The sequence below is a fragment of the Diadema setosum genome, chromosome 13 (assembly GCF_964275005.1).
Source record: "Diadema setosum chromosome 13, eeDiaSeto1, whole genome shotgun sequence".
NCBI lineage: Eukaryota > Metazoa > Echinodermata > Echinoidea > Diadematoida > Diadematidae > Diadema > Diadema setosum.
In genome coordinates this window covers 2,055,426-2,066,551 of record NC_092697.1, presented here as the reverse complement: position 1 = coordinate 2,066,551, position 11,126 = coordinate 2,055,426, and the positions used below count along the sequence as shown (strand labels likewise).

The window sequence follows — 11,126 nt, the reverse complement described above, 5'->3', positions numbered from 1 at the left end:
TTGTTATTGCACGATGACGTCACTGTGTGAAAGAAAACTTCATTTCTGATGACATGGTCAAAAAGAGGAAAATCATGTCAGGAAGTATACAGTAATGTTATACCTTGCTCCCCAAATAATATAAAATGACTGCAATACAAAATCAAGGGCGGATCCAGAAATTCCATAAAGGGGGGGGGGGCATTTCTGGTGCCACTTTCGGCTTTTATCTGCTGGAAAAGTAAAAGAAAAAAAGGGCTTCAGCTTCTTTTCCTTTTATTTATTTTGTTTTAAGAAGAAAGGGAGCTCGCGCTCGATCGGTGCACCCTCTGGATCTGCCACTGAATCAAGTTAACTAGTGAAAATGGATGAAAATGAAAACTTAATGCGATGATGATAAAGATAATAATTGTGACATCAATAATTGAATAATGAAAATGATATCAATAACATAAATGAGAAGAAAAAACAAAAAGAACTCGAGAATAAATTAAAGACAGAGAATATTTGTGATCCCATCAAATAGACTGTATTTCATGCAGTGACAGTTGTATACCAAATGTAACATGAACTCATTGCCATGGCAGGGAATGTGGATCATTTTGAATAGGGATTTGATTATCATTTTTGACCACATGACATGCGAAAAAAATGTTCTTGGTGAAACGATTGTAATTTCCCAGTGCCTCATAGTATATACTATGACTTCAATGAATCTTTTAAAGGTCCGACGTTCGCAACAGCTACAAGAGGGAATGTAATTATAGAAGCCCCAACACCTGTCCTTTTTTCAATTACTAGAATAAGAATAATGGATGTTTCGAGACTACACGCAGCCTAACCTGTTGCTTCCTTCTTCTTTTTTTCTTTTCTTTTTGTTTTTTTTTGTTTGTTTGTTTGTATTAAGCGTGGCAGGAAATGCTCTATGCCCATCCAGGAATTTCTAACCCCGTCTGAAAATCAGACTAGGTTCTAGGCTAACCCGCTCTGAGGCGGAGGCTCAGTAAGACTGAAGTGCTTGCGCCATCATAGTTCATGTTTAACAAGGGGGAAAACCCTTCTCCGTCTGCGAGCTGGGAGAGTCCAAAACACCCCCAGCAAGGGCAAGGCAGGGATTGTCACACCGGCTCAGGGTCACAAGAATCGACGAGTATTCCAGCCATATTGCACACTTTGTTTGAAAGCTTTCATCTTACTTGCCTAAATTCGCACAATTCGCTCTGAAGTACCCTGCTGTGCTGACATGACTGAGCTGCTTGTGCTATGCAAATGCACGATGATGACATCCGCCCGCCTGCCTAGCCTGCCTGAGGAGAGCATGTTAAAACGTGTCCAAGAAAGGAACTGTACCGTACATGTACGTTGTGTATGTAAGCCGACATATTCCTCTTAGCCATAAATTGAATTGATTCAAAGACTCGTGTTTAGATAAATATGGGGCTGGTGTGCCAGCTCTGCAGTTTCAGTTTGCTGTTTTCTGCAGTATTAAACACGGATGCATGCAACGGTCGGCTCAGCAATAGCACGTACATGCACTAGTAGAAGTGCAAGTGTCTAGTAGCTTGTTTTGGACCTGGAGTCGGGACTCTGGAGCTGGATTACATGACGTTGTTTGAGCTCGTATTTAGCCCGACCAGACGCCATGCGAAGCGCACACTTGTGTATAGTGACAGGGATGAGAACGTGTTGTCACCTGGTCTGTAGTCAGTGCTTCACCACCAATGACAGTGAACTTATGTAGAAGAAATATGTGTGATATCTATTGCTAGTTATCGTTTTTAGACACATGCTGGTACATTGACATGGTGGTAATGAGGAATACAAACATGGGAGCAAAGGAGAGCATTCAACAAAGTACACGATGCAGGGTTCATCATTTGGAGAAGGAGCTCTTCTGTGAAGAGTGCAGAGTCTATATCTGTTCAGACTGTGTTCCATCAACTCATTCTGATCATGACAAGATACAACGCAGCCTTTTTGAAAAAGACCTGGAGCAGAAAGTGCGTGTCCTTGATTTTCAAAGCAAGGACATGAAAGCATATCTCAACAGAAATGTAGAAGTCGCAGAAGAAAAGCGCCAAGAGATCAACTCGGCCATGGAGCATCTAAAAACAGAGGTCAGAGAAGCCTGCAGTGTGCGAGAGCTAAAGGACTTGGAATGTTCCCTGATGTATGAGATCGAGAGTCTCCACAGACGTTACAATGAGGAGCTTGATACACTAAAACGTGAAGACCAGCAAAAAATAAGCAAACTGAACAGCTTGATGAAACAAGTGGCTACGGACAAGTTGAAGTATTTAGAGACAGAGAGCTTGGCAGCTCATGAGTCTTTGTGCAATGAACTCGGTAATCTTGTGAAGGAAGAAGTCGATGATACAGCACTGGTGGCAGTCAAAGAGAGAGCCTTCCGCAAGCAAATTGCTCCGGCAGGTCAAGATGTCTTTGCTGTTGTGGATGTTCCCATCTTGCCGTACCACATCACCAAGAGTGTTTCATTGCGGTCCACATCTAGTGGCATGGCTGGTCTCCCGGGGGGCAGTGTGGCGCTGGGATACAGAAGACGCAGCAGAGAAGGAATCGACTTGATAGACTCTACGGGTTGCACACAACCTCTCCAATACATTCCTTCAAAGTGTTACCCCGATGTTGCCTTCCTCTCCAATGAGACATTAGTTGCGCCAAGCCTCAATGCTACGGACATCTGTGCCTTCAGCCCCAATGGTTTTGAGGTATTCAAGACCACTCTCCCCACCAAATATTCTTGCCCAAATGTCAGCGTTACTTCTTCAGATGAAATTCTCGTTGCCAATACCACCCAGCATATCTACATCTTTGAATCTACGAGTGGAACACTGGAGCAATCGATCTCTACGGGAGATTTCAGGGCTGAAGCGGCACGCTCAACAAGGACTGGGCCAATTGTGGCTACTTCCTCGTACCCGGGCATCGTAATGGCCTTTGACAGAGATGGTCAAAGAGGGAACCGCGTTCTGGGGAGCCTTGCGGAACACTTCTTTGTTGATGTGGATGAGGAGGACAGGATTTACATCCTCACTGTTAGGTGGATTCCCCGTAAAGCTGAGTGCAGATACAAGCTCTCTTGCTACCGGCTTGACGGGCTAGATCTGAAAGAAACTGCACAATTTGCAGGAGAAAAGCTGACCTTAAAGAGCAGCTTCTGTTATCTTGTTTGTCTCCAAGACAATATGTTAGCTCTTGTGAGTGCCAGCACTCTCTACTTCATCCAAGTTCCACCAGTTTGAATGTGTAGCAACAGTGAACAGACACCCATTTAGGGGATTGCAATGTGTGCTTATTATGTACAGGGTGCACTGAACACATGATTATGACAAAATTTTGTGACAATGAAGTAAAAATTCAGGTCCCAAACTTGTCTTTATTATTTATCTTTTTATTCAGCTATAATGACATTTTGATACAGTGAAAGAAAAAATGTCAATCCTAAAGACTTTCTTGTGGTGGGAGTCACCTTTTTAGTGTTTAACTGTAGACTCTTTTCTTCACTGGTTTGACTGCAATCTTGAAACAAAGAAACAGGGTACTTGTCTATGAATGCATGGTCACTCGGCAGCAGTCTACAATCGTGCCCTACTTTAGGCAGGCAAGTACACTGCTGATGGGGGAAAAACAATGTAGAAACATTGTTATTCAGTTACTAGGATGTAATGCCTGTTATGATTGTTTCAATTTGATAATGCTTAATTGCAGGATAGTATCAGGGAGGTGGTCCCTGAGAGTACATTGTATACAGTAATTCTTCTGGTTACATACCTTAACTAATTTATCATCATTGAAGAGCCTGAACACAGTTATGGCCATTAATACAAAGCAATAATACCTTACCAATGAGATGGGCAAACCATGGGGGTTTTCAATAAATAGATATAGACTGTCTTTTTATCCTCATATTTCAGAATGCAAAAACCTATAATATGCTAAGCATTTCTTTTGCATCCATGTTTAAACTTCATAAGTTCTGCTCTGTTTATAGGAATTATCTGTGATTGTATACAATTGTACTTGCAGGCATCGAAATGTAATGAATAGCCATGCAACTTTAGGTATAATGAAAACATTTCCCCCTTACTAGCTATGTGCAGTTGTACTGTCATTTTGAATGTGAAATGAAATGGGACTGTAATATTTCCCCAGAGCCTTAAATTGACCAGTTATGACCTAAATATCCAATGTTTTTATATTTTGTCCATTCAAAATTTGTTATAAAGTAGAAAGCTTGATATCCAATGTAGCAATGCATCTCTACAAACCCTAAGAAGAAGAGTAGTCTCAAACTGACAAATTCTGAATGGCTCAGTATAATTATACAAGCAGTTATAAATCATTTAGTACAAAACACTGATTGCAAATGTCTATCTAGAGTCCCAAGATGTTCCTGGAAAAATTGCCCACAAGAAATGAAAGGGCAAATGAAATCTACCTCAAAGGAGTAGCGTACAAATGATGTACCTCAAGATTTTGTTTGGATATTTTGGTATCATTGTGTTCTGTAATGAATTGTTGGTAGGGTTGGAAGGGAGAGGGGATAAGGATAGAAGAAAAATAAGATACATGTACAGAATACTTGCTGGAGGCTGCCAAAAATGTAAATGGTTAGTTGGTAAGCCAACTCTGCAAAGGATGAATGTGCACAACATAGGTAGGCCTACTTACAGGCCTTGCTTAATATAACTGTACTTATGCAATTCTCATTTCACCTGTTTAACCTGTTGAGGACGAGTCCTGAGTATACTTGGGCAAGTGTCTATGGGAAATGTGTGTTGTGGCAAAATCAGCCCATCCTCAATGGGTTGTACAGTCAATATTTTTGTTTTGCCTGTCTTTGCCACTTTGTGAATTATCTGAAATACAAGAGATATAGAGTACTTCTAAAGGCTGCCATGAAACATGAAGCATTTTGGACATGCCTTTAGTTATATGAATGCTGAATCTGCACAGGCATAAGCACTTCCTTGTATATCCTTTTTATCTGTTTGATATAACTTAACTAATAAAGTTAGTGTTTTTGTTTTGTTTTTCTTTGCGATATTGCCATTTTTTATGTCATACAAACTATTTTGAAGCTGTTTGCATATGTCCTATCGTGTACATGGATATAATAATGTAATGTATAACTTCTTAGAGTACCCCTTTCGAACAACCCTTCAGCTTTCTTTGGACTTAGCCCATCGGCTAATTACTGTCTTACTGTACTTTTTTTTTTTTTACTGGTGCTATAGTACATTGAATAGACATACCTTCACACTGTGTATGTTCATATGTAGATGAGATACATTTTGTATGTGTTTGCAATTAAGTTATATTCCTTGAAAGCATGAAATGGGATTCATTTTGTTATGTTTTGGAGGTGGTTGAATTAGTGTTCATATTTACATTTGTAAGTGTGTGAGTGTTTGTGTATGTATACAGTCGCATGTTTGTGTGTTTGTATGTGGTGTATGTGTTTAGTGTATCTGTGCAGCATATGTGATCCTCCCCTCCCCCCAATAATTGTGGATGATCTGTGAAAGTGTTAAAGTTTATAACACTTCTTTTCAAGGTGTATCATTCTCAATGTGGTATTCTAATATTTTTATGTGAAAAAAAGCTAATCTTTGGTTCTTTTGACAAAGACACACCCTAATCCATGAAAGAGAAATTGGTACTTGTTTGTTAAAGGGACCTTATCATTTTGGTTGAGACCTTTCAATTTCAATTTAGTTTATTTTGCACCAAGCAGTAAAGTATACAGAGCATACAATAAAACATGAAGGTACAAGGTGAGATACAAATAGAGAAAAACTCATAGGACATACAACATACAATTAGAAATAATGTGCTAGTATGACTACATACAAAGAAAATGCCGTTAGTGGGGGAAGCAGCAAGAAAGGAAAAAGCCCTTGTGAGTAGCTGACCCATGTACTGTAACATATACCTTTGACAGATTATAAAAAAAATGCCAGTTAAGTTGACAAAACAGAAAAAGTCAAAACAATGCAATCGTTACAAAACAAATCTATGGAGGTATGGACGATAACAACAACAACAAAAAACAGCAACAAGAAAATACGCCTTGGATTAGCTATGTGTGTAATCTTCCAAAAGTAATACATGTACTTAATTTTGAAATTATCTATATTGATGCTTTGATTTCTCTGGGGATAGAGAACTGACTTCAGGTTTCTAACATTTTTAATGAGATAATGAGAAACCTCTTATGAAATGTGAAAGAGCATGTAAATCCAAGAGGAATTCAATGTTTATTTGATGAAAATTGAATTTGAAATGTCCGAGATATCCAAAACAGAGCAATCCTAATAAAAGGTGGGACTCGCCTTTTATTAGGATCACATTGTCTTACTCTTTTTAAATGTCTCAGCCATTCCCAAACCAATTTTCATCAAATAAACTTTGAATTCCTCTTAGAATGGTATGCTTTATAATATTTTGTAAGTGGTTTCTTTGTACATTACATATATAATGTGTGTATATATATATATATATATATATATATACACATATATATATGAAGAGTTTGTTTGCAAAAACCGATAAGTCCATTTTTGAAGATTTTTAAGTACGGTCTCTGTCATAAAGTACAAAATAATACCTTTTAAATGATATATTGGCCACTACATATAAAGGTATATTTTTGAAGTTATGGTCAAAAGAAGCAAAAATTTTCTTATTATTCTCTTTATTTTTCTTGACCTTTCATCGCAAATATCTCCATTTGGCAAATATGGACTTATCGGTTTTTTGCGAACAAACTCTTCATATATACATATATAAAAACATATTTTTTCACCTACTCATCAATATTGCTGTATTGTACTGTGTTCATTCCATATTAATCATGACAAGTTTTAAATGATATTTACATGGGCCTACAATGCAGGTCCCTATCATTTTTTAAAAACAAAAACCAAACAAAACTGTATGCCTCCCTCTTCGATTGCTCACAACCACGTAGCTGTTAGTCTAGATTCCTGACTGTTTTCTGTATTTTTCTGTCGGTATGGTGCAACAAGCAAAACGCAACGTGCACATAGCAGAGAATAGTGGTCAAGCTTTTTAAACTTGTATAAATGTGCTCATGTGCATATCCGTCAGATTGTGCATGTCATGTTATTACAACGGAAAGTGAAAACAGTCCAGAATCTAGACTACTCTCTTTGTGAGCATGTGAGGGGGGAAACCCGGAACCGTATGCATTACGTGACCGAGATTGTAATGTAAACATCAACAGCCCAGCTTGCAGCCCAACCAACCCAACCCATGTCATCTAGAGCTGTCTGGTCATTCATGTCAACCCGCGTTTTTCACATCATCTGAAAGCAAATTCCACTTTCCCGCCTATCGACTATGTACAGGACACTCGAAATGTAACTTCTGCCGAAAAAAAAAAAGGACAAAGTAACCATCACTAAACGCAGAGAGCTACACTGCACACTGCTGAGTGCAGCTGCTAGCTGCAGAGCAGACAGTGGCACTCGCCGCCCACGCCCGCGCAACGCCGCCACAGAATAACCCCACGTCCTTGGTATGTACCGGTACTCGTGTCGCTACATGCAATTCATTGTATCAACGTCAGATTTTGTGTTTCCACAGTTTCCATGCCTGGCTAAATTAAAGTTCTTGAAGTATCTTGTCACAGAAAGAAAGTATTGTAAATAATGCACATGCAACACGTACCTATACCTCAACACCTGTATGGCTATGAATTCATGTATCAAAATTGATCTTGTGATTTGATAGTGGATTAATTTGAGGAACAAATTTGCTATTTTTTCAAAAGTATTTGCAATGACTTTGGCATTGTCTTTTTATTTTGCAGGCACAGGGGCAGATGATATGCATGCTTTGTCATGAATGGCTTTGGTGTTGACTTGTGCTTGTAAGCTGGAGTGTGCTCTGCCTCTAGCCCACTGAAGCATCGCATCTATAGAATTGACACATTTCTGCCACAGAGAAAACAGCTGTAGAGGAAAAATGGGCTCTAAGACCAGTGCTGAGCAGACAGAACAGTGTTGTTCTGTTCACAAGTTGGAAAAGAAAAACCTGTTCTGCAAAGACTGCAGCATATACATCTGTCATGACTGCGTTCCCACGAGTCATGCCGAGCACAAGACAACCGATCGCATGGCCTTTGAAGAAGAGCTGGAGGGCAAGGTGTACGCCCTGGTTGAGGAAAGTAAGTACAAGGTGCTATGTGTTGATAGGATTATTCAAATTGTGGAAGAGAAGCGGCAAGAAATTGCTACAGCCATGGAGAAACTGAAAGCGGATGTTAGACAAGCCTGTGGTCCTAGGCAGCTACGAGATCTGGAATGTGCATTGCTATATGACATCGAGACCTTACATTCGGGATACAATAGGGAGCTTGATAGACTTAAGCAACGAGATCAGCAAAAGATAAAGAAAATCAACAGATTACTGAAAGACGTGGATACAGATGAGTTAAAAAGTTTACAGAGAGAGAGCTTGACTGCTCACGAGTCGCTGTGCACCGAGCTCGACGAGCTTCTGGAGGAAGAAGTTGATGATGGTCCTGCAGCGGAAGTTAAGGAGAGGGCTTGTCGCAAGCAAGTCGCTCCTATCGGTCAAAATGTCTTCGAGCTGGTCGACGTACCCATCTTAGCATTTCATGTCGTGAAGGAAGTTTCACTGAGAGGAGATTCTTCAGCGATGGCAGCATTGTCAGAAGATAGTGTAGCGCTTGGATATATGAGCATGAACACCGAGGGAATAGATTTGATCGATTCCATTGGTAGCATTCTGCCTTTGCAGTATATTCCTCAACAGTGCTACCCAGATGTTGCTTTCCTTTCAAATGGAACAGTGCTGTTGTCGTGCTCGAATCTCACCGACATTCGTGCCTATAGTCCTAACGGATTTGAAGAGTTCACCATCATGTGCCCCACCAAGAATAATTGCCTGAAGTTTGGCATAACTTCTTCAGATGAAATACTTGTGGCAAATGGAACGGAGCAAGTTTACATTTATGAACCGACATCTGGGAAATTGGCACAAACCGTGGCGACAGCAGAAAGGAGACCAGAGCTGGCGTTTCCAACCAAGTCCGGAGTGATCGTCACAGCTTCCTACTGGCCGAGTATAGTGACCGTCTTTGACCGAGATGGTCAGAGGGGGAACAGCATTTCAGGGAGTCTTGGTGAAGAGTTGTTCATCGCTGTGGATGAGGAAGACAGAGTTTACATCCTCACAATCATTTGGATTCCTCGAATAGCTGAATGCAGATACAAACTCTCTCGTTACCGACTGGATGGACTTGATCTGACGGAAACTGCACAGTTTGCTGGGGAAGGACTTTCGCTTAAAAGTAGCTTTTGTTACCTGAAATGTCTTTCTTGTGAAAGGCTGGCACTTGCATGTGGGCAGACGCTTTACTTCATCCGAATCCCTCCACCCTAATTACAGAGAATTTCTTGAAAAGTAGGTTTACTTAGCACAAGAAATTCTGCCTCCTGCATTCTTCTGCGTACTAGTTATGTAAAGATATTATTGTACGATTCATGTAACAGAAAGATATGCTACCACTGTACTCAGTAGGCCTACTCTTTGTAATTCAAACAAACATTCGTACAGTACTTTAGCTCCATCCCGAGGAACTTGCGATGCAAATGAGTTTTAGAAGAAGCAGGTTATTGTTACCCACTCTAATGCATTGCTGTGCTGTGAATCTAGACAAATATTATGTGGACACATGCATTTATTGAACATTAGATTCACTAACTACAGAATCTTCGCATGAAAGTACATTTTAGTTTTTCTGAAATGTTGATCGTTGATTGTATGTAAATCAATGTAACAATTGCCAAACTCTTGCCAAGCAAATATTTCTTGAAATAACATACTCCAGTGTCACTGCATATTATTTCAAAATACTGAGTGTGAACAGTGTTTTGGTGCTTAGATCAGTTGCCTGGTGCAGCAATAATTCATGCATATATGTTAAAAAAAAAAAAAAAGTAAATAAAAAATTCAATTTCTGAATGGATACCCATCCTAAGATTTTTAGCATCGTCTGTAGTATAGGGAAGACCCCACAGACAACTGTTGAATGAAACTACAATTTGCCTGCACATTTCTTCTTCTTCTCTCTCAGGGGTCAAAGGTCAAGATCAACTCAAAATGTTACTATTTCCCTCATATACTAGTATATGCAATGATTGCATTATTAGTTTTAAAATTTAATATATGTACATACATGTATTACTTAATGGAGATTCTCTTGGAAATTTCCAGCCAGAAGGTCAAAGGTTGAGGGTCAAAGGTTAGGTTTAAATGAAAAAAAAGATATATTTTGTACTGTAATTACACTCTTTCTTCATACCTTGAAAATTATACTCAATGCATAAACTTATAATAAGGTCGGTCAGAAGTCAAGTAAAAATTTTCAATTCCCCAAATATGTGTACCTGCACTCTTTAATAGACAATTATAGCAAACCCAGTTCGTGGAAAGTGAACATTCAAGATATTTCCGATAAACCTGTTATTTCGATATTTTGCCAGTTATGTGAAACTGTCATCACACATTGTGAAGACATTGTACTATACACCTATTGGGAGAATCATGCATTATGGCGGAGGCATCAGTCGCCGTAGCGACATTTCTAGTTTTCTTTGTGCTTTTCGTTCACAATGTAGTACAGGAGAGCCTAATGCATGTTAGGAAATAGAAATGAACTCTCCAACTTTTCTAAGAATGACTTTATTATGCACTAAAATTCAAATAGCCCTTATATGGTCTCGTAGTTCAGCTATGTTTTTTTTTTTTTTTTTTTTTTTTTTTTTTTTTTTTTTTTTTTTTTGCTTTGACCGTTCACTCAGCAGGCACAATTGCCAACAGAGATGTTAACAACAACAACAAAGAAGAAGAAGAACTAAAACTGTCAGGAAACTCTCTGGAGGTTTAAAAAGACTCAATAATTCATTGAGATCCCTGTTACTAAAATTTTGTGACAAAGGGATGGTACAGTATTGGTGGAGATGAGAATTGGGCTTTTAACTTTTTGAGAGATACCAAGAAAACATGATATACTACAGAACATACCATTCAAGAGGAATTCAAAGTTTATTTGATGAAAATCAGGTTTGGAA

General features: G+C 39.1%; 1 protein-coding gene across 1 annotated transcript; it reads left to right on the top strand.

The window, feature by feature from the left end:
- The first annotated feature begins 1,798 nt into the window (after positions 1-1,798).
- LOC140237057 (uncharacterized) lies at positions 1,799-9,604 on the top strand. Its single transcript, XM_072316998.1, has 3 exons — positions 1,799-3,236; positions 3,709-3,743; positions 7,971-9,604. The coding sequence occupies exons 1-3, from the start codon at positions 1,806-1,808 to the stop codon at positions 9,433-9,435; spliced, it is 2,931 nt and encodes a 976-aa protein (XP_072173099.1). The 5' UTR covers positions 1,799-1,805; the 3' UTR covers positions 9,436-9,604.
- The last annotated feature ends 1,522 nt before the right edge of the window (positions 9,605-11,126 follow it).

Bases quoted from the DNA above. Each gene is read 5' to 3' on its own strand.
- LOC140237057 (XM_072316998.1), top strand. From the start codon at position 1,806: ATGGGAGCAAAGGAGAGCATTCAACAAAGTACACGATGCAGGGTTCAT. The intron at 3,237-3,708 runs GTTTGAATGTGT...GCTTAATTGCAG, and splicing joins ACTTCATCCAAGTTCCACCA to GATAGTATCAGGGAGGTGGT. The intron at 3,744-7,970 runs GTATACAGTAAT...TTTCTGCCACAG, and splicing joins GTGGTCCCTGAGAGTACATT to AGAAAACAGCTGTAGAGGAA.